This window comes from Periplaneta americana, chromosome 5 (assembly GCF_040183065.1).
Source record: "Periplaneta americana isolate PAMFEO1 chromosome 5, P.americana_PAMFEO1_priV1, whole genome shotgun sequence".
In the NCBI taxonomy this organism is placed as follows: domain Eukaryota; kingdom Metazoa; phylum Arthropoda; class Insecta; order Blattodea; family Blattidae; genus Periplaneta; species Periplaneta americana.
The window spans coordinates 59,450,887-59,473,544 of NC_091121.1; the positions used below are offsets into that span (position 1 = coordinate 59,450,887).

General features: G+C 34.8%; 1 protein-coding gene across 1 annotated transcript; it reads left to right on the plus strand.

Moving 5' to 3' along the window:
* Window positions 1-1,370: 1,370 nt before the first annotated feature.
* Window positions 1,371-20,559, plus strand: mi (minus). The gene is made up of 6 exons (XM_069825778.1): window positions 1,371-3,873; window positions 7,183-7,407; window positions 12,212-12,320; window positions 12,970-13,275; window positions 15,479-15,986; window positions 20,056-20,559. The coding sequence occupies exons 1-6, from the start codon at window positions 1,716-1,718 to the stop codon at window positions 20,290-20,292; spliced, it is 3,543 nt and encodes a 1,180-aa protein (XP_069681879.1). The 5' UTR covers window positions 1,371-1,715; the 3' UTR covers window positions 20,293-20,559.
* The last annotated feature ends 2,099 nt before the right edge of the window (window positions 20,560-22,658 follow it).

Sequence of the window (22,658 nt, forward strand, 5' to 3'; positions counted from 1 at the left end):
ATGAATTTGGCTACTATTAGACGTAGTGGAGAAATTTAATGCAGATGTGAGAAAAGTAAAAAGAAATATATTAACAAATGACAGACGAATTATTCATATTTCACATATACAGTATACAGAGAGCAATAAAAGGCTGCTGAAAGATGTTTCATTTCAATAAATAATGAATTACTAACTGGAACTGGTTTCTTTTTCAGATTTTCAATTTCAGTCTCCATTATGACGCTATCGTTAGGGTTAAGGTTGATTTTAAAAATGTTTTATTACAAAGTAATATAAATTTTTGGCATGATATAAATTTTATAGGTTATAAAATCTATTTTCAAAATAATATAAATAGTAATGATATAAATTGTATCAGTTTACATTGTAAAGCATATAACATTTTTAAGAAATAAATTCCCATATCAAGCTGCAAGAAACAACAAAAAAGGGAAAAAAACAATGAACAAACATCAAAAGAAAGTATGAACTTTAGGTGTTGTCCAGGAGGGAAACAAACATATAAGTATGTACATAGAGAAAATTCTTTCCTCTATGGTAATTCAGCTGTTGACCAGACGGGATGTATTGGGTTACCACATTTTCGGTAATCGCGATCGGGCATGATCGCGATTAGTACTGTAGTCTGTCACCAGTATTATAGGCTTTGACGGTAATGACTTTTGTCAGGTTTGCTACGCTGCCATCTAGTTGTTATATAAGGAGTCACGTCATAATTCCCATTTGAATTGCATTAGCGACTGTACTGCCATCTCGTGTTCCTTTACGGCGGACGGGCGGCGATCCTGGCGGTTGTTCTCTTGAAAGTGCAAACGATTTCAACATAGCGATGACTGATCTATATGATCTAGGTTATGCAGTAGTTTTTGATGCAATAATAATAGTAATTATTTAAGTAAAATGGAATTCAAGCTAGGAAAAACAAGAGTTGATATTGCAAAAAAAAAAGTATAATAAAATAAATATGCCACTATTTTTACGTAATCAGTGGGATGCTTATCCCTTGAGACAATCTTGTTGTACCATATTAGATATTAATGATAGACGTGCAGGTACTATTTCGCATTGTCAGATGAGGCGATATTAGCGATCCTAGTGGTTAGCAACTATCTATAGATGCATATTTACCTCGTATTGTTTCGTGACTGACTGCGTTTGTATCATAGATTGAAGCCATTGGTTAATCATGGTTAAATATCTATATTTATCCATGGCTTTAACTTTATACCGTATCATAGACGAACATGCAGTAACCATCAGTGAGCTAACATTGATAACCACCAGTAACCACAAACACGACCATACCAGAGGTTACCATGAAAGACTTTACCTGTTGCGATCGTTCCAATCAAAAGAACTTCTCAATGGAAGTCATTCGAAAAGTTTGTTGGGAAAGTCCAAATCTCAAATGCGTGGCTAAATGAAAACAGAAGAAAAGTGATTATTACTATTCTTAAAACAAGTGTTTGAGGAATTTCTTTACATTACAATGAAGAATTGAGAACTTGAAAAGAAAATTGTACTCCGTTCATATAATTGCAGTGAACATAACATAATATTTCAGTCATCATTTTTAGCAAAGTGATAAATAATCATAGCTGACGTTTACAATTCGTGCTCTGTTTTTTGTTGTTATTGTATAAATATGAAGCGAAGATTATTGTGAAGCGAATGAATGTGCTAACGATTATAATTGACTGCTGGCAATCAATATGGATAGTGTTAACAGTACACCTATTCTTGAATTATCGAAGACGACAGAAAGATGTGTTCTTGGTTATGAAGCACTATACCAGCAAACTAGGCTAAGTATAGAAGGGCATATTCCCTGTTCCCCATTATTACAATCATTTTCATATGAAGAGCATGGTAGCGATGCAGATGACGAAAATACAGATTTATCTGGAGACTATCTCAGTTCCTCAAACGAGCTTTGTGTTACACCGAAAGCGTATTATATTTCATGTGGTACCAAGCCCTTATCTCTGGTTATCAGAAAATGCATTACCCCTTCAGCAAAGCACAGTCCTATATCGATTTTACAGGAAGATACTGTTATGTCACATTCCATTACTAATGAAACTGAAAATGCCTCAAATGAAATTTTGAGTTTTGAAAAAAAGGATGATAGTAACGTAGGTGTACAGTTAAAGGGAGAAATGATTTTATGTAACGACACATATCACGAGAAGACAAAAGTAAATGTTGCGCTAACGTCTCCGACAGCAGGCAGATCTTGTAAAAATTTACAGGAAGGTATCTGTAGTTCTCAAGAAAGCAATCAGTCAGTTGTGACCCAAGAATATATAGAAAATGTAATAAATGAAAGCGGGCAAGAAGAAATTTCTACCACTCACAGTGTTAATCATGTTTCGTTACTAAATATTGCGAATGACAGTCTTAGCGAGAACTCTGTTTGTGTTATAACGAGTAATATTTGTGATAGAGAGGCAAATGTTAATCACGATAAAATCGCACGTCCTTTGCAAATAGTGGACACTAACGAAATGTTACATTCCTCGCATAATGATATCCTAATAGAACATTATGAAACAGAAAAGCTATTATCATGTAATATTACACCTGTGAAAACTTCGTCTCCTTTAATGCAAACCAATGTCATGAATTCATTTATAAAAGAAAATAGTAAAGAAAGTATGACTGTGCAATCTGAAGCACCAACTTGTAATTCTTCACTCATACATTTAGATAATTCCAAAGATTATTTTAGATTTGCAGCAATAGAAAACCTGAAATTAAATGGAGAGAATGAAAAGATAAGCGAAAGTGTTGCAAAAAATAATGTGGCGAAATATTCAGTAGAGAAACCTAATGACACGATCAACAAAATAATTGAAAGTAACTTGGAATTAAAGTGTAGCCTTGTCTCAGTAACGGCAAAAGAAATTGAACTTAAAAACTATACAGAAAATGTTAGTGACTTGATAAAGTCAAAGCCTTACATCATATCAAGCAGGACTAGGATGCAAGTGGATTCTTCAGCAGAAGAGATTCGTGACTCCGAAAGAAATAAGGTAGTCAATGAAAATTTGAATGATGATTCTAGCGCATTAGTTCTTCCGTTCACTGAAGAAGGAACGAAGGAAGGTATTAATAACACAGGTGAAAGTTATGTTGAGAACTACGAAGGTTTGGAAGACAGCAATTCATATTATAATGTTGATTGCAATAAAGGCGTACTTACAGCTGATGATACCAAACCACGAGTGGAAACTGAATTAAGTAATTTAGGAAATAATTTAGTTCTCCCTGAACAAGAAAGGAATACTACTCTGAAAACTGTTAGTGACCATAGTGGAGAGAATGATACAGGTGAAGTAACATTTTTATCTCTAGACAACAGTGAATGTAATATGGATGTTGTATCTGACAGCACGACTATTGCAGCTTCGTTTTTGAAGAAAAATGGAAATTATATGGAAACTAAATTAAACTACATTAGTGAAGAAAATGTGTCAGTGAGAAATATACATGAACAGTTGGTTGGTGAATCTGATACTTGTGCACATACGTGCAGTTCTGATTTGTCAATTGGGATGCCTAAAATTGAAATTTCTTCTATTATCACAAAAGACTTGTCATTGAATGATGGAAGTACGAATGTAACCTCAAATAATGAGTCATCTCAGGGTAAAATTTTGTATGATGAATTTACAGAAAATATAGAAACGTTAACAAATACAGACTGCAGTCAAGATGAGACACAGATGTCACAGATTTCCAAAAGTCCATGTGTTTTGCAAACATTCACTGAAGAGACAATGGATTGTCCTTATAATGAAGTGACAAGTTACTTGGAGCATTCACCACTGCTTTTCAGTTCAGATGATGAAAATTCGTATTATACAGGTGTGTAAAAAATTTAATATTATAACCTTGTTTGAAACTTTTTATCATAATCATCGTCGTCATCCTCCTCTTCCTCCTCTTTACGTACCGGTACTAGATTTGGTGTCTGTTGCTTTTTCCTGCCAGCATTTTGGGAGTCTCCCTAGAAATCTTTTACCTCTCATTTGGTAGTCCAGAAACTGAAGAGGCTTAATGTTTCATGTTTCTCTTTTTATCCAATTTCGGATTTATGTAAGTGGGAAAACTGTAAAAATTTCCAAGTCCTATACTTCGAAGCTTTTAACTAGCCTATTTGTATGTAAAAAATTTAATATAGATTGTTCATCTTTCATGATCCTAATATAAAAATAATTTATATCAATTCCTTGCACTTTTTATAATATATCCCACTTGTAAGAAGCACATTATAGTATAAAATTGAAGTATTCCTGACTTTGTTGTATTTTGGCTTAAATGAAGTATTACATTAAGCTTATAACCTCGTTAATATGCTCATTACGGGACTGTGGCCTTAAAGAGTTGTAAGTGGGACAGCGCTCTAGACAGGAAATGATGGGATTCTTTTATTATAGGATATTGCTTAATTTTCGTCAAGTTTGACAAACGATGACGTCACAACATGGCGGTAGTTACGTCACAACATGGCCGACGTAAACTAACACGACGAGTAAATAAAACTATCTAAAAAAAATAATCACACAAATTGACAATATCCCATTCTGGAACAGAGCCCATCCGCTCTTATCCAAAATAGGATATCAGCAAAACAATTTCACAACATCCCATTCTGGAATACAACCCATTTGCTCTTATTTAAAATAGGATATCATCAACACGATCCCATTATCTAAAAACCAATAATCACACAACTTGACGATATCCCATTCTGGAACAGAGCCCATCCGCTCTTATCCAAAATAGGATATCAGCAAAACAATTTCACAACATCCCATTCTGGAATACAACCCATCCGCTCTTATTCAAAATAAGATATCATCAACATGATCCGCTCTTATCCAAAATAGGATATCAGCAAAACAATTTCACAACATCCCATTCTGGAATACAACCCATCTGCTCTTATTCAAAATAGGATATCATCAATACGATCCAATTATCTAAAAACCAATAATCACACAAATTGACGATATCCCATTCTGGAACAGAGTCCATCCGCTCTTATCCAAAATAGGATATCAGCAAAACAATTTCACAACATCCCATTCTGGAATACAACCCATCCGTTCTTATTCAAAATAGGATATCATCAACACGATCTCATAGGTGAAATTTCGGCAATTCGACACTATACACGGTAGAAAAAACGCATTTATATCATTGAATTCACAGTATTCGACCTCATGTCACTGAGATATCAACTCAACTAACCCACTAACCTTCTCACATATGTCGACCTCATGTCACTGAGATATCACCTCAACTAACCCTCTAACCTTCTCACATATGTCGACCTTGTTCAGCCCTCCGTTTCACTCCTCTTGGGCCAGCAACGCATTCCATAGCCAAACAAATCACCAGTGGCACAAATGCTCATGAATTGAACAAATAATAGAATGATTTACACACTATCCAAACACATGCTTTACCGGTATGCCATTCAAACCTCATCAGTACCAACCCCCAATAAAATTTACACTTATACCATCCTAACCACCGGAATCCACAGCGACCTTTAGATTTACACGCAAACACAAAATGTAACCCTACTAACCGATGACGTCAATCTTATGACATCACCCCATTCCCCAATCTAGCCAACATATATTCTCATAAACATACTACCAATATCCTATAGTCATATAGACCCGAAATGATTTATGAAATGGGAAAAACAATTTAGACACAACTTTATAGGAAGCATATTATGTAGTGCATTAGTTACAGTGCAAAATGAAAATAAGAGCTAATTTCATATGAAAAAAAATCTTTGATTGTTGTTTGCCGTGTTTTTGTACTTATAACGTTTTCTATGTGATTCAAGTACCTAACTACTTACATTATCTATAGTTACTTGAATCACATAGAAAATTGATACATCACTAGGAGCAACACAAATATCATTTTTATTTATATACTTGTATGTACATCTATTATCAGGCATTAACGATATGTGTCAGAGGAAGAACAATTGTTTGTATGCATCTGAAGTGTAATATGTAGCTAGTCGTTGATGTATGCAATGGAGAGGGGAAAGAAACTGGCTACCTACCCCATTATCTCCTGGCCTAATTGTCTCATAGTAGTGTCTTCCTGGTATCACTTGTGAGGTTCAGACCTGTCTTCGGACAGTTTACTAAACAACAACAGTCAGAGATTTCTGCTTTGCCATTTTGCACTATCAAACTTACTGCACACTCCACAGAATTCAAAGATGACAAAATTTTACAGAAATGACAGGAATGTATTGACGGGGAGACTTTTGAGTGTTAAAATCCTTTCATACAAAGGAAAGTACTAGTAAATACAACTTCCAACAGTGCTGACTGAAGAGTTTTTTCAGATAGAGGGTGAAATTTCTTTCTTACACTCATGGTGCAGTGACTCTCAGTACAGTCAAAGCAACATATTTCTTCACCATGCTTTTAAAATATTACAAATTTCGAAATTTCTTACTCATTTCTGGTCCGAAAAAAATGCTACAAGTGGGATTTGGAAGTGTTACATGAGAGTAAAATTATGCAGGATTATATATGAAATGTCCAGGGCCATATAAAAAGAGTGTAATGAACAGGATAGCATTGTAAGTGGGAGCGTATTAACTAGATTTTACTGTAGGCCTACTTGTTAATTTGGTAAAATGTTTTTTAATTGTGCTAGAGTGTGGGATTTTGAGAACCAATTATTCTGCAAAGAAAATTTAAAATGTGCCAATGGTGTGATGCGTTGTAGGGGTACTTCATCGTCGTGATCATCATTATCATCATAATGACTAGGTCCTCATTATTCTCTGTTCTATTCTAGGACATGAGGTCTGTCAACTGTCAGTCCATCAGTTGTTAGCCTGAACTTCGCTTTTCCTTTGAAAAATATATTTGAATTAATTTCAAAATTGATTGCGTTTTTCTAGAATACACAAATTGTGTTTAATCTTATCAGCAGATGAGATTTTGTAATGGTGTGTGCCTTGCGTTCTGTTGCAACAGCAGTCACATTGGTCCCATTTTTATTGCAGCAGAAATAATTGCAACATGTCACACAGGCCTGCATTGTAATTGTCTTATAGGCTTACTTTTGTTATTTATAAATTCTTGAAGATTAAATAAATGACTTCACTTTGTTCTATTGCAGAAACAGTTGCAAATGTGCAAGGTAAAAGTTTCACTGACACCAGAACGAGTTTTGATGAAATTTTGTTAGCTGAAAAGAAGAAATTACATCGTCTACAAGTGTCTTTATCAGGTGTTCCTCCACCTCCATCAGTAACAGTTCCACAACTAGATGTTTCAGATATATTGCGGCTCTTAAAGGAAAACGAGAAATTGTTACTTTTGAGAAATATGGAAAATGAAAATGGTAAGATATGAATCTTCACACATAGCTTTAAGTATAGAATATTTTCAAGTTGATTTGAGAGATAAGAAGCACGTAAACTAACCCTGTCCCTGGTAAAGGACTTTTGGTAGATTTTGTCAGCCGTTTCTCTCCAATATTGAACTTTGACGCTGAATAACCTCTGCAGTTGAAAATGACTAAAATAGCCCTGAGATATAAGAATAACTTCAGGATTCCTTCTTCAGTATTATAAAGTTTATAGTCACATGCAGAGTTCTTGAATATTGCTAGTTTTGTGAAGGTATTTGGGGTTTCAACCTCACGAAATACAATTTGAGGGTTACATGTGAGTAGGTGATATAATCACCTTAACATAAAAATATGGTGCCTACATTAAAGCAGTTATACTTTTGCTAGATCACTCTCCTATATTGGAGAGAAAGAGGGTTAATGGCTTTATTGCCAAGAACTCAGCATTAGCTAACAATAACCACTGTCACCTTATGAAATATTTTAGATCATATCTCAACAAAAAAGTATTCTTCACGTCTTAATTGCTGTAAAGTCTGGAATCTCATCTGCAAGCTTCTTCTCTTAGGACCAACATCGTGTCAAAATGATGGGATGTGTTACAGTACTTTTTATGTGAATAAAATGCAGTTATGATCTCATGGTTTGATGCTTGCTAGTAGATCAGTGGGTTCACGTGTTCAAACTCGGCCAAGGAGGAAGGGTTTTTAATAATAATAATAATAATACTTACTTATTTACTTACTTACTTATGGCTTTTAAGGAACCCGAAGGTTCATTGCCCCCCTCACATAAGCCCGCCATCGGTCCCTATCCTGTGCAAGATTAATCCAGTCTCTATCATCATATCCCACCTCCCTCAAATCCATTTTAATATTATCCTCCCATCTACGTCTCGGCCTCCCCAAAGGTCTTTTTCCCTCTGGTCTCCCAACTAACACTCTATATGCATTTCTGGATTCGCCCATACGTGCTACATGCCCTGCCCATCTCAAACGTCTGGATTTAATGTTCCTAATTATGTCAGGTGAAGAATACAATGCGTGCAGTTCTGCATTGTGTAACTTTCTCCATTCTCCTGTAACTTCATCCCGCTTAGCCCCAAATATTTTCCTAAGCACCTTATTCTCAAACACCCTTAACCTATGTTCCTCTCTCAGAGTGAGAGTCCAAGTTTCACAACCATACAGAACAACCGGTAATATAACTGTTTTATAAATTCTAACTTTCAGATCTTTGGACAGCAGACTGGATGATAAGAACTTCTCAACCGAATAATAACAGGCATTTCCCATATTTATTCTGTGTTTAATTTCCTCCCGACTGTCATTTATATTTGTTACTGTTGCTCCAAGATATTTGAATTTTTCCACCTCTTCGAAGGATAAATCTCCAATTTTTATATTTCCATTTCGTACAATATTCTGGTCACGAGACATAATCATATACTTTGTCTTTTCGGGATTTACTTCCAAACCGATCGCTTTACTTGCTTCAAGTAAAATTTCCGTGTTTTCCCTAATCGTTTGTGTATTTTCTCCTAACATATTCACGTCATCCGCATAGACAAGCAGCTGATGTAACCCGTTCAATTCCAAACCCTGCCTGTTATCCTGAACTTTCCTAATGGCATATTCTAAAGCGAAGTTAAAAAGTAAAGGTGATAGTGCATCTCCCTGCTTTAGCCCGCAGTGAATTGGAAAAGCATCAGATAGAAACTGACCTATACTGACTCTGCTGTATGTTTCACTGAGACACATTTTAATTAATCGAACTAGTTTCTTGCGAATACCAAATTGAACAAGAATATCATATAACACTTCCCTCTTAACTGAGTCATATGCCTTTTTGAAATCTATGAATAACTGATGTACTGTACCCTTATACTCCCATTTTTTCTCCATTATCTGTCGAATACAAAAAATCTGATCAATAGTCGATCTATTACGCTGAAAACCGCACTGATGATCCCCAATAATTTCATCTACGTACGGAGTTAATCTTCTCAAAAGAATATTGGACAAAATTTTGTACGACGTCAACAAAAGTGATATTCCTCGAAAGTTACCACAGTTGGTTTTGTCCCCCTTTTTAAAAATAGGTACAATTATGGACTCCTTCCATTGTTGTGGTACAATTTCCTTTTCCCAAATAGCAAGTACAAGTTTATAAATTTCGCTATATAATGCACTTCCACCCTTTTGTATTAATTCTGCTGGAATTTGATCGATACCTGGAGACTTGTACTTTTTCAGATTTTCTATTGCAATTTCGACTTCTGAAAGCGTGGGTTCGGGTATAAATGGCTCAGCAGTTTGTATTTCAATTTCGTCCCGATCATTTCTATTTGGCCTATGTACATTTAGTAGTTGCGCAAAATAGTTTTTCCATATGTTTAGGATTGATGGAGAGTCTGCAAGCAAGTCACCATTCTCATCCTTGATCACGTTTACCCTTGGCTGATATCCGTTCTTAAATTCCTTTATACCCTTATATAAATCTCGAATGTTTTTATTCTTACTATTTGGTTCTACCTCATTCAGTTTTTCCTTTAAGTAATCTCTCTTTTTATTCCTAAGTGTACGACTTGCTTCCCGTCTTTCATTGAAATAATTATCTCTCTTCTCCTCAACTGGATCCTGTAAGAATTTCAATTTTGCCTGTTTCCTTCTTTCTACTACCATGCAACAATCTTCATCAAACCACGGTTTCTTTTTCTTAGTTTCATAATAAGCTATGCTCTGCTCAGCTGCAATTTTGATATTATCTCTGATATTTTCCCACATGCTGTTAACATCTAATTCTTTCTCAACTTCGTCGGAACTTTCTAAAGTGGCAAACCTATTCGAAATTTCGACCTGATAATTTTGTTTAGCTTCCTCGTCCTTTAATTTCAAAATATTGAATTTAGTAATATTAACTTGTTGCTCTACTCGCTTGGCTACTGATAATCTTTCTCTTAATTCTCCAATCACCAAATAATGGTCAGAATTACAGTCTGCACCCCTGAAAGTTCGAATATCTACTATACTAGTATGTCTCCGTTTATCTATCAGGATGTGATCTATTTGGTTGTGTGTCAATCCATCTGGAGAAGTCCAAGTATATTTATGTATAATAATAATAATAATAATAATAATAATAATAATAATAATAATAATCATCATCATCATCATCATCATCATCATATCCCTCACGTATTAGACCCTACAGGATCTGTTACGGTCTCATGCCAGCGCTTTCGTGGTCTTCCCAATTTCCTCTTTCCTAATAATAATAATAATAATGATTTATTTAACCTGGCAGAGTTAAGGCCATACAGCCTTCTCTAACACTCAACCAGGAGTAAAACTGCATTACAAAAAACACTACAAATTTACAAAGTACACTACAATTTTACACACAAAACTGAATAAGATAATAATAATAAAATGTAAACAACAAGTAAGTAGAAATCAGACATAATATATAACATACAGAAAGAAAGAAAAAAGCATAATAAAATGTGAATAGCAGATCAAGATAAATGAGACATACAAATTATAAAGTATAAAAAAATAAGACAATTATTGATAATAATAATAATAATAATAATAATAATAATAATAATAATAATAATAAAATAAGAATAGTAATAATGATAATAATAATAATAATAATAATAATAATACTAATACTTACTTACTTACAAATGGCTTTTAAGGAACCCGAAGGTTCATTGCCCCCCTCACATAAGCCCGCCATCGGTCCCTATCCTGTGCAAGATTAATCCATTCTCTATCATCATATCCCACCTCCCTCAAATCCATTTTAATATTATCCTCCCATCTACGTCTCGGCCTCCCTAAAGGTCTTTTTCCCTCCGGTCTCCCAACTAACACTCTATATGCATTTCTGGATTCGCCCATACGTGCTACATGCCCTGCCCATCTCAAACGTCTGGATTTAATGTTCCTAATTATGTCAGGTGAAGAATACAATGCGTGCAGTTCTGCGTTGTGTAACTTTCTCCATTCTCCTGTAACTTCATCCCGCTTAGCCCCAAATATTTTCCTAAGCACCTTATAACCTAACCTAACATAATAATACTAATAGTAATAATAAATTAGTGCAGTACAAAGCATACAATGAATACAATATTTTTAAGTACACACAGTAAGGAAAATTATGATTATATATAGCTCAATTTATCACATTATAGATATACCATTATTGGAAAATATGAAAACAAAAATATAAAATAAGTTAAATATCACTAGAACATAGGGGATGTAAATTGAATTGCATTACTTCCTTCGAAAGGGAAGTCAAGAATAGACACATAAAATAATCCTTTTCCTGGAAAAGAGGGCTCCAGGGAAAGCTTATCAGTCATCTCTCGCTCACATCAAAATTTGGAGGTAGTAGCATAATGGACCCATATCAGCAGACCAAACTCGCGTGAACTTCTTCCACCTTCCACTGAAGCTCATACCATACAGTATCCTGTGTTTACATTCACAGACAAGTTATCTTCTCACAGAAGGAAGAGACATGGCAATTGAACTTCCAATGCACTGGCTTTGAGTGTCCACAGGAGTTGCTGTAAAATAGACTTTATCTATATTTTATCCTATTGGCGGTTACATTACCAGTTGGTACCAAGATTTGATTTTAGTGTCAGTAGCATTAACTGAGTTTAAATTAAGGGAATGGGTTTGTCATATTGCATTTTTGATGTCACATGTTATAACCAGAGATTAGTCTTTTTTTTTTTTTTTAGTCTGTAGTAATTTTATTTCTCTTTGTTTTCAAGGTACAAAATCCATAAATACTAGAAGAGATTTATTAAAATTTTCAACTATAGAACAAGTGAAGAGTTGTTCTTGGCCAGAATCGAAATCATGTTGTTATCATGACATTCAGTAAGTATTGTTAATTGGATAATTACTTCAAGCGGAGCATAAAGATCTTAAGTAGTATCTTTTTCTTCCTTTGTGTAATGATATGTACTGATATACTTTTACGAAGTGAACAATTTGACAATGGATATCAGTAAATTAAGATGAGACCGTGTAGACCAGGGGAGAAAAACCAATTACTTCAAGTGCTTGACATTGGAAACCAACCAACTACGTATTTAATTGTCTACTTTCTATATCACATTTCGGAATTTAAAAAATTTCAAATTTTGTACAAATATACTTTCATCATATTTGAACAGGGGTTTAAGAAAAAGAACCTTTTTGTTGAATGAAACGTAAATTTTCTGATAGTATTGTATTAATTAGTTTTAGAATGGTAATATATAGAGAGATATGATATAGAGATTTTTAGAATTTTCGTAGGTTAGTTATTTCCCTGTAATGTTTAACAATTTCATTTGACAGTTTTTATTTGACAACAGTAGCTGGTGTTTCACTGCACATAAAGCATATTCCTCTGTGGAATATGAGAACATACTTCTATTAAAGAAAACAGAATCCATTAAAATCTGTTACTGGGAGTGATAATGTTCTTACATTTTAAAAATGTGTATATATAGTTTTAATTCGTACCTCACTTCATTTTCAGATACAATCATGGTAAATTTTCTGAAGAATTTGAAATATTATGCCAGAAGTTACAGGAGCGATATGTAGGATGTGAGACTTCCTCCTCCTGTAATGTGTGGTTTAGTCGTGACATTTCAAATAAAGTAAATAAAATGACAAACAAACAAAAACGCACTGGTCACTCACCAGGTGCACGTTTGAGTCATTTAGCACGAAGAAGACAGACTTTCTCCAGTGCTAATTTGCTCAACAGTGTTACAGGACAGCTGCCTGGAAATCGACACTCAGCTGCTGCTGAACGACGTCTCATCATGGTAAAAATGAAGTAAGTCTTCATACAATACATACTATTTTGATATTGGTAAACTGTTTAATTTATATTTTATTTCTTCTCGTGGCATTTTGAAAAATTCGGCCCATTCGTCTCATAGTCTTATTCCTCCATCTCCTTCCCATTCTTCACAGATCCTGTTCTATAACATTGATCCATATTTTCCCAGGTTCTCTTTATGTTTGCATGCTCTGTATTTCCGTTAAAGATCATGACATACCTATACTCTTGACATTCTTACCTGGACTCAATTGCAAAGTTATGCAGGGAAGCAAGGTAATTGAGGCCATCCAAGATCCTGCACAGTAGACTACCACTACAGTGAATGCAAAATATCTTTGAGCCAGCCCTACGTCATAGAGAAAGGAGGGTGAGATAAGGAGATATTAATAAGTGAATCTTTAGCGCAGATTGTTATGTGATGATATTATTGATTTTTGATCCTGCAGAATTCTCTGTTATGGTTATTATTTATTAGTAATGGAGAAAAATTCGCTCCGGTATTGGGCCCCCAGTTCTACGCACTGGATGCTCTGTCACTGAGCTACGCCAAGGCTTCATTCTCAGCACCAGATCGAACTCTTTGTCCTTTAGTTTTCCCCCCCTTTTTGGTCTACTCCATATTTGACATATATATTATGTTATCATACAGGAGCGCACTCATATGAGTGATTTGGGTGGCCGGGAACCAACAGTTATGTACTGTTAGACGAATGATCTATGTGATGATATTATTAATTTCTGATGTACGGAATTCTCTGTTGTGCTTATTATTTATTTATTTAAAATTATTATGCTTGTATGTTAATTGAAAACATCAACTACTCACCGCTGTCAGTGATGCTCCTCAATTTCAGTGAGTGAATGTTTTTAATTTCAGTAGTGTGAAGGATTTGTTTCATACTGATAATGTTGCCACACTCGTCCCTTTCTCCTGTAAGTTCACTTCTAGGAATCATAGCAGTCATCAGGCTCAGAGATATTCTGTGACCACTGTACTACCATTATTACTACTACTGCTGCTGCTGCATTTGCAACGAGCACTCATCTTTTCATAATAGACACCTTATGCATATAGGCTAATTACCATTTGAGTTAGTATTATTAACAATAATTGCAGGTCTAACAATTTCAGGTATTTGAAAAGGATCTTATGACAAATGACGATCAATTCTTCGATGTCAAAACCATTAAAACGCTAATATTCAAGTTATTTACATTTCGAAATGAACCTTACTGCACAACAACCTACAATCACTGATTTTAAAACAAAACTGAAAGAGAAAATATTCAGACTGTGTGTTTGTTCATTTTTTTATTAGTCAAGTTAATAATGAGGCATACTTATTGCTGTCTATAATATTACAAGTACAGTACCAGTAATTAATCTATAAAGATGGTACAATATTTTAATAAATAAATATTTTGTGTAGATATGTACATTGCAAATATTTAAATATCACAACTAAATATATAGTATTAACATATATTTTCATTATAGCAGTTGTTTACAGTTAGTTGTCCAGTAATGTCTTCTTTTCCACTCTAAGTTGACTTGATTTTTCAAACAGAATGTTGTATTATTTTCAGGTCTAAAAATACAGTGTAACGAAATATGATATTGGAAGTCCTGAAATAATGATACTTTGCATTGTCTTGAGTTGAATTACCGGTATGCTATTGTTGGCACCTCTACTACATGTCTTTGTTTATTTTGATAACACCATCGGGAGACAATAGATATTAACTAATTTAATAAAGGTTTTTTAAATGTTACACACGTCTGTGACCTGACTCAATAAAACTAGCCATAACCTCTCTTTCTCATCTCAGCTGAAATCTAGGGTTCAATTACATCAATGATAAGATGATTGGTCACACAGTATATGTTACTTTCACTTTGTTACCAATTTACGTGATCGCCATGAATGAATACAACAAGCTTGATTGGAATCTTAAACAAAGAACTGCTTTTGAAATATTTATTTAGTAACATAAGCTTTCTAATGAAGAGGCACATAACCATGTGATCTTAGAGTAAAATCTCACTTATATCATTATTACTATTTTGATATTGATTAATTTAATTTGAAATAGACTTATCAAAATCAATGATCCCACAAACACTTTCTCTGATAACTTTGGTGTTGGATTGTAAGACTTACAACTTTGCTTTATATTTTGTGTTATTTTGCAGGAAAAATGAAAATCGGCAGAAATCCAAAAGTTACCAGTTCCATAAAAAGATGCCTTATGCTGACTGCAGTAAGCTTCAACATACAAAACGTGCCTTATTTAAAAGTCCATCAAATAATATTAAAAGAATACCTTCTGCTTCGAAGTGTAAATCAGGGTCAAAGAAGAATAAAAGTGATATTGATCGAATCATGAGTTCAAAACGTGCTCTTTGGCCAAGCACGTCTAAAGATAATGCAGGACATGACAGAGCTCTGACTAATCTTAGTGGACACATGAATGTGTATGGAAAAAGGAGGAGAGAAGAGAATGACACATTTGCACAAGTTAATAAATATCCTAGAAGAAAGTTGTTTGGTGATGTGAGGTCACGGACTGATAAAAACATTATGTCAGTGGTTGACAAAAGTCACAGTGATAAAATTGGTGAAAATAAACCACAAGTGCCGAGTCATACTCAGTCAGATTCACGAGATTTGCCTGGTGGCTTAAGTGAACTACATAAGAAGGTAAGATGATTTCTAAATAGTTGTTTCTAATTTGATCATTTGTAAAAGATATCAGTTTTTTTCCGTGAAGTAAAAGCTAATTGATCAATTTCAGCAACCATAATCCATACAAGTTTATGAACATTGAACAAATTGTCAAAGAGCTTATTTTCATTTCATCAGTATTCATTATTTATTAACATAAAGCTTGCATAGTACTAATATGATGTTTCCTCCCTCCCCCCCCCCCCCCCCCCGCTGTAATAGGGCTGGACCAGGTGATTTATATGGCTCAAATGAGCTTATAGGCCTAAAGATTTTATTGTTATGGGTGTCTCTTTATTGGAACCTTGCTTTTATAAAAGGCAGCACCCTTTTTACATCCTCGAACACATCCTTGGGCAAAGTTTGACAGTAGTTTGGGATCTGGTTTATCATTTTCGTTTTTTTTTTTCACAGCTACGAATCCCATTTCATTCATTGTACAAGTCATCAGTGCTCAAAAACCTGCAAGTAGAGAAATAGTTATTTATTGAAGCATTTGTGTTAAAATGCAAGAATGATATTAAAAGTGTTAAGAATATTAAGAAACAAATGATGGGTATAAGGAGAAACATAACGAATAAGAACATTACTTGCAATATTGATCTGTATGTAGTAAAGCAAACAGTGTTGCAAGATGATACTTAATATAGAGAGTAAGGTAAAATGGTATAGAAGAGAAGAATAACAAAGAGGGGATCTGGGTATAACAATATCCTTTCATTAGTGCAGTCTCAAAATCTTAACATTCAGTTTGCTGAGTTAGCTCTGTGGTAGCATATCTGCCTCCAGACTAGTCGGTTCAGTTTCGATTCCTGGCGGGATCAGAAATTTTCATATAAAATTTCAACCTCAGGACTAGGAGAGATGATGGTGCACAACTTCTAATCACTAAATTTTGCACCAATATGCCTGAGTTAAATCCCAAATCTCTCTGCAGTGCATATGAAGAAAAGGTATATGTTACTCTTGATAGTGATTCGTCCATTGGATGGGGACGTTAAACCTAGCGGTCCCTAGGTGCTATTCGACAGGAGTAGGCTATGTGCCGACACTGGGTTTACCCTTCTCCCTTCCTCACCATCATCATCCTCATCCATTCTCTACACTACACTTACACTCACTCTAGTACATGATACAACTCTTCTTAGTTATACATCATGTATAATGTAGTCTGCCAAAGTGGTGTGCAACTTGAAAATAGGTTACAGTTCTGTCAACTGTCTGCAATATGCGGAACCCAAATCATGCAAGTGAAGTGGACAGAGAGACACACGCACGCGTGTGCGCGCACACACGTACTCACACTCACACACACACACAAGCATGTTTGGCCACGAAACCAGGTTGCCCAGGTTCGAATCCTGGTTGGGGCTAGTTACCTGGTTGAGGTTTTTTTTTTCGAGATTTTCCCTCAACCCAATATGAGAAATGCTGGGTAACTATCGATTCCGGACCCTGGAATCATTTCACTGGCATTATCACCTTCATCTAATTCAGATAAATAACCTAAGATGTTGATACAGCGTCGTAAAATAATCTACAAAAAAAAACACCTCTTATTGTACTGATTGCTTCTGGCACTCCATACATTAACTTGGCCCCAACTAGCACCGCCCACTGCCTGCTAGTGCGTCCGCAGTTGCATGGTCCCCTCCCGATAATGTTACCACTACTTTATTTACAGTCTCGTATGATTATAAAGATTTCATTAAGTGTGAGAGTATTTATTTTTAACCTATTTTTTTTACATATTGGTACTTGAGTGATTACCATGCTCACTGTTGGATCAGAAGTTTGGAGATTCAGACTCACCTGACAGAGGATTTCTAAATATGTTATAAATCTTAATTTGACTTCCTCCAGAGAAGGTAAGGGTTCTACAACAAAGGTTGGATACGAAATAATGGTAATGTGACTACAGTCCACAGATGCCTTTATTGTGTGCATCAATACCTACGCCTTACATTCATTCATTGTATTCACTCTGCATGTCCACAACCTTCTGCCACATTTGTGGAAGGCATTGTACACCATCAACACTGCCATCTTTGTTGATGTTTTGTAGTAACTGCACAGATAATCTTGGCTGTGATGTGGCATAGTTTCCTTCACAATGGCTCATTCATCCTGGTGAACAAGTCAGAACCACATTATTATTATTATTATTATTATCATCATCATCATCATCATCATCATCATCATCGTCATCATGGATGGGCGACTCTCTCTCAGTGAGAGATAGCATCACTACTTTCATTTACCCCACACCAGTCCGCTTGGTAGGAGAAAGTAGGATTCAAACATAAACACTGCTTGTGATACGTCTGTGGTGGTTTGCAGAAAGTAGGATGACAGGTAACTCCTAATAATACTTCTGTAATCTTCACTGTAAAAATGGCTTCTTCTCTGGAAATTACCACTATCAGAAATAGGAAGACGAATACTTTTGTGCACTTCAGGAGGGAAAGACTGTTTAATTTGTGAAAAAATAGTAATTTAGTTCTCATTTCAATGTAAAGAGGCATTTCACTTCTCGTCACGCAGAAAAGTAGGGTACACATGCCATTTCAGGTAATTATCGTTTAATTTTCCTTTACATTACTGTCTTATTGACGTCCAGATTTATTATTTTGTGGCCTCAATTCATTCTTTATTTAAATAGGAACTGCACGTCTCCAAATCCTAACAGAACTAAAAGGTACAAATAAACCTGAGACTGAAGCTTCCATTCAGTAAAAGGTACAGTGTGCAGTTCGAGCTAGTTTCAGTTTTGCAATTGTGTTCATCAGATTTAAAACCAGATATAATACACTAATTCAGAGGAAGAACTGTCAGAAGTCTTCGGGATCATCCCCCTGTAAGGGTACACATAGTAAAAATGTAAATTAATTGTGTTGCAAACTGGTTAAGCCTATAGGTTTGTAAAATGTTTATTTGTACGTCATTATTTTGGGCTTGCTGTGAAGATGAATATTAAACTTTCAAATTAATCTATGAAACAGTAATTCATTATTTTATTTTGTAAATTGATACAATATTAATTAATTAAGCTCCCTTTATGAAAAGGTTGCCAGGTTTGACAAAATGTATTATATAGTACTGTTGTGGATCTCTTGCATCCATCGTGCCGTTATTTGATATGACAACACTGTATCACCACATACTTCTCGCAGTCTCTGAAAACTATCTTGTGTATTACAACCTCTTGCATTCTCAATTTTAATCCACAAGTATTGCCTCACTTTAGTAAACATATTAAAGTGCTAGTATTTTCTCCTGCACATTGTGACTGCTATGTAAAGACACAGGCGGCCGGGTAGCTCAGTTGGTAGAGCAGCTGGCTACGGACTGGAAGGTCCGGGGTTCGATCCCAGGTGGTGACAGGATTTTTTCTCGTTGCCAAACTTTCAGAACGGCCCCGAGGTTCACTCAGCCTCCTATAAAATTGAGTACCGGGTCTTTCCCGGGGGTAAAAGGCGGTCAGAGCGTGGTGCCGACCACACCACCTCATTCTAGTGCCGAGGTCATGGAAAGCATGGAGCTCTACCTCCATGCCCCCCAAGTGCCTTCATGGCATGTTACGGGGATACCTTTACCTTTTACCTTTTATGTAAAGACACAAGTCTGTTACTGTTATGTTTTGTATTACATCTCACAATTCACTATCAACTACTGAACACCTAACACTTTCACACACAGATCACTGCACTTTTTTCTGCCACTATTTTGTATCTAATCCTTGTATTTATGCACATAACAGAACTCTGTTATATGTGCACCAGGAACATTGTTTCTGTCAGTTTTCGCCCACATCAAAATTCAATTATGTTGGTCATCATCCTATTATTGTAGGCATTTCATTAATGTTACAGATATCTCCGTTCCAGAAATGTAATGAATTTAATATTGCCAGACTAGCAGATTATTTTATACACAATGAGTTATCTCAATAGAAATATATAACCTCGTGACCCTAATCACACTTATGTGCATAATGTGTTACATTTACTGTGATATTGAATACCATAATTTTTATGTTTCACAGAAGTTACTGTGGGCTGTTGCTGAAGCTCTGCGAGCAGAAGGTATCAACATGAACCATCCATCATTCCGTCCCTGTGCTACAACTTTAGCTCGTTTAGTCCGTAATATCATGCCAAACTTGAACAGTAAGCGTGAAGGCAGTACAAGTGATCTCTTGTTGCAACTTGCTACACAACATGTTAAAGATGTCGTTAAAAAGCAAAACAATATAAAGGATGTATTAAATTCAAGGACATGATACCTAAGGTGATATATTCTGTTCTAATATGCTCAGGGTTATCCAATGTTACCGGACACAAGCATCATATGCTTTCATAATATTTGTTGAACTGTGCCAAAGATGTCAAAGACATAACAGCATAATAAGTTTTGAAATTTGCAGTGTTTGCTTATATAATAGTCCCATACATTTCAATACTATTATGTGGCATATTCAATGTAGCCTATGTATAAACTCATTATCTCTCTTTAAATTCATGCTGCTAAACAACAGTGATTCATTGAAGACTTTTAATTTCTTTCAGTATTATAAAAATGTGAAGATATCGTCTTTTGTGTTTGTATTACGTTACACATACACATGGTTAAAAAAAAATCTATAACTGCAAAAGCTATGAAGTTAATTATATCCCACTTTCATGTTATTCAATTTACATGCATACAAGAAGACATATGCAATACAGATAAGTGTAATCATGTATTGTCAAAGTATATTATAAGAAAAAGTGAAGCAAAATTTGTTTTCATGAAAATATTTGTAGTAGAAGATTTTGTTTTTTCCTCAAAAGATCACAGTGATGAGATAGGTAATTAGTACTATATTCCTTCAGAAATTTTGATCTTAATGCGATAATGTGTGATATTTCATAGTCCGAATTCTTTCTTGGACCAATTAAATTAACAGAATTGGCCATTTTGTAAGTGTTCTTGGACACTCACTATGCTGGAAAAAGAATAAAATATAGGGGTGAAATGGCGACTAGTACATAAGTAAAAGCACTGCATAAAATTGTCATGCTTGTGAATTATCTTTCACTGTTTGCTCATCATAAGAAACTAATCTTTGGGCCTGTGCACTTCAAAATACATGTATATAATTTGTAAGAAACGTATTAAAATTCGCTAGTTATATTAAAGTTTGTGTGCTTGTTGGCAAATTAATTATAAAACACTAAGACTAATAATTGAAATATTTTATCAGAAATTAGTGATGATTTGAACTTATTTTATTTGACATTTTTAATCCTTTATATGAAATTTATAAATTAATGCCATTTGTTAGAAATATTGTACATTGTTTTGTATAGAAGAAATCAGGCTTTTAAAAACAGGTACTTGTGTTTATCTGCAGTTACAGATAACACCTTATATGAAAAGTATGTGATGGTATAGGTTAGATCTTGAGAAGATTTAGAACGTTCCTTAGTTCACACTGCCATGTATATTTTATTACACTGAAGTTTTGAATATTATATTTATACAATCATGTAAGAGGGAGCTTCATTATATTATAATATTTCATACTTGTGCCTTGCTTTGCTACCTTGCAATAGTTCCTTTGTCATATCCTACCATTCATACAGTAGATCATTATTTTTTTTTTGCAAATAAAATAGTCTATTGATGTTGGAGGAAAAAAACACACACACACACATATACACAAAGCACCATCTTAAGTGCCTCTGTGCATAGCATATTAATTTCTCTTCCAGTGCAACAAATTGTGATGGCATATCCCAGAATACGTAAGTTGCCAAAGGTGAAACATGCCATTATCGATTATATTGAAAAGCAAAATAGGAAATGGCGTAAGACAGCTGAGCTTGATCACAATTGTACATCATCATCACTAATCAATGAAGATTGATTAGAATATAAATGTAAGACAAGTCAGTCTCAGCTAATTTCAATCCAAGGAAGATCACATTAATTCTGTTTGTATCACCTTCACATTTCAAACTACTCCAAGTATAATAGAACCAAATAGTATAGTAAATTAATGGAGATAGAAAATCTACATATGTTGTGATTCAGTACAATTTCTGTTGCAGACTATCAATACAACACTTTGTGAAACTAAGGCCGGGTGCACACAGAATCAGACGCGACACGGCGCGACGCTACGTTTTGCTTTACAACGCCTCGCGACAGCTTAAAACTGTCTGCTCGCGACAACTGATTTGCTGGCTGTGGGATTGGGAAACGGGCCTAGGCTAGAAAATGGCGTCGATAAAAGAGGACTGTCTATATGAAAAATTCTATTGTATTTGCTTATTATTTCCTAAGAACGCAAGCTCCTAAAAATCTATACGATTGAAAGAGTCTTAAAATTAAAATGTACTGCACAAACGTCTTTTTTTATGTTTATGACTACTTCACGACTCACAATAAAGAAAAATAATATATTAAATCAATAATGATGATAGTATAGAGCAGAGAATTAGACTTACTACAAATTACACTGGTCAACAGTCATTTTGCGCCAGACATAAAACTAACAAATTCTTACTAATTTCGACCTTCTGAATTAATAAATAACAAGCAAAATGTTCCATCACGTCGGGTTTTCGAGATGCACAATATAATTAATTTTCTATGCATTTT

Excerpts from the sequence above, each read along its gene's own strand:
- mi (XM_069825778.1), top strand. The coding sequence starts at position 1,716 with ATGGATAGTGTTAACAGTACACCTATTCTTGAATTATCGAAGACGACA. Across the intron at positions 3,874-7,182 it reads TGAAAATTCGTATTATACAG|AAACAGTTGCAAATGTGCAA; the intron begins GTGTGTAAAAAA and ends GTTCTATTGCAG. Across the intron at positions 12,321-12,969 it reads TGTTGTTATCATGACATTCA|ATACAATCATGGTAAATTTT; the intron begins GTAAGTATTGTT and ends CTTCATTTTCAG.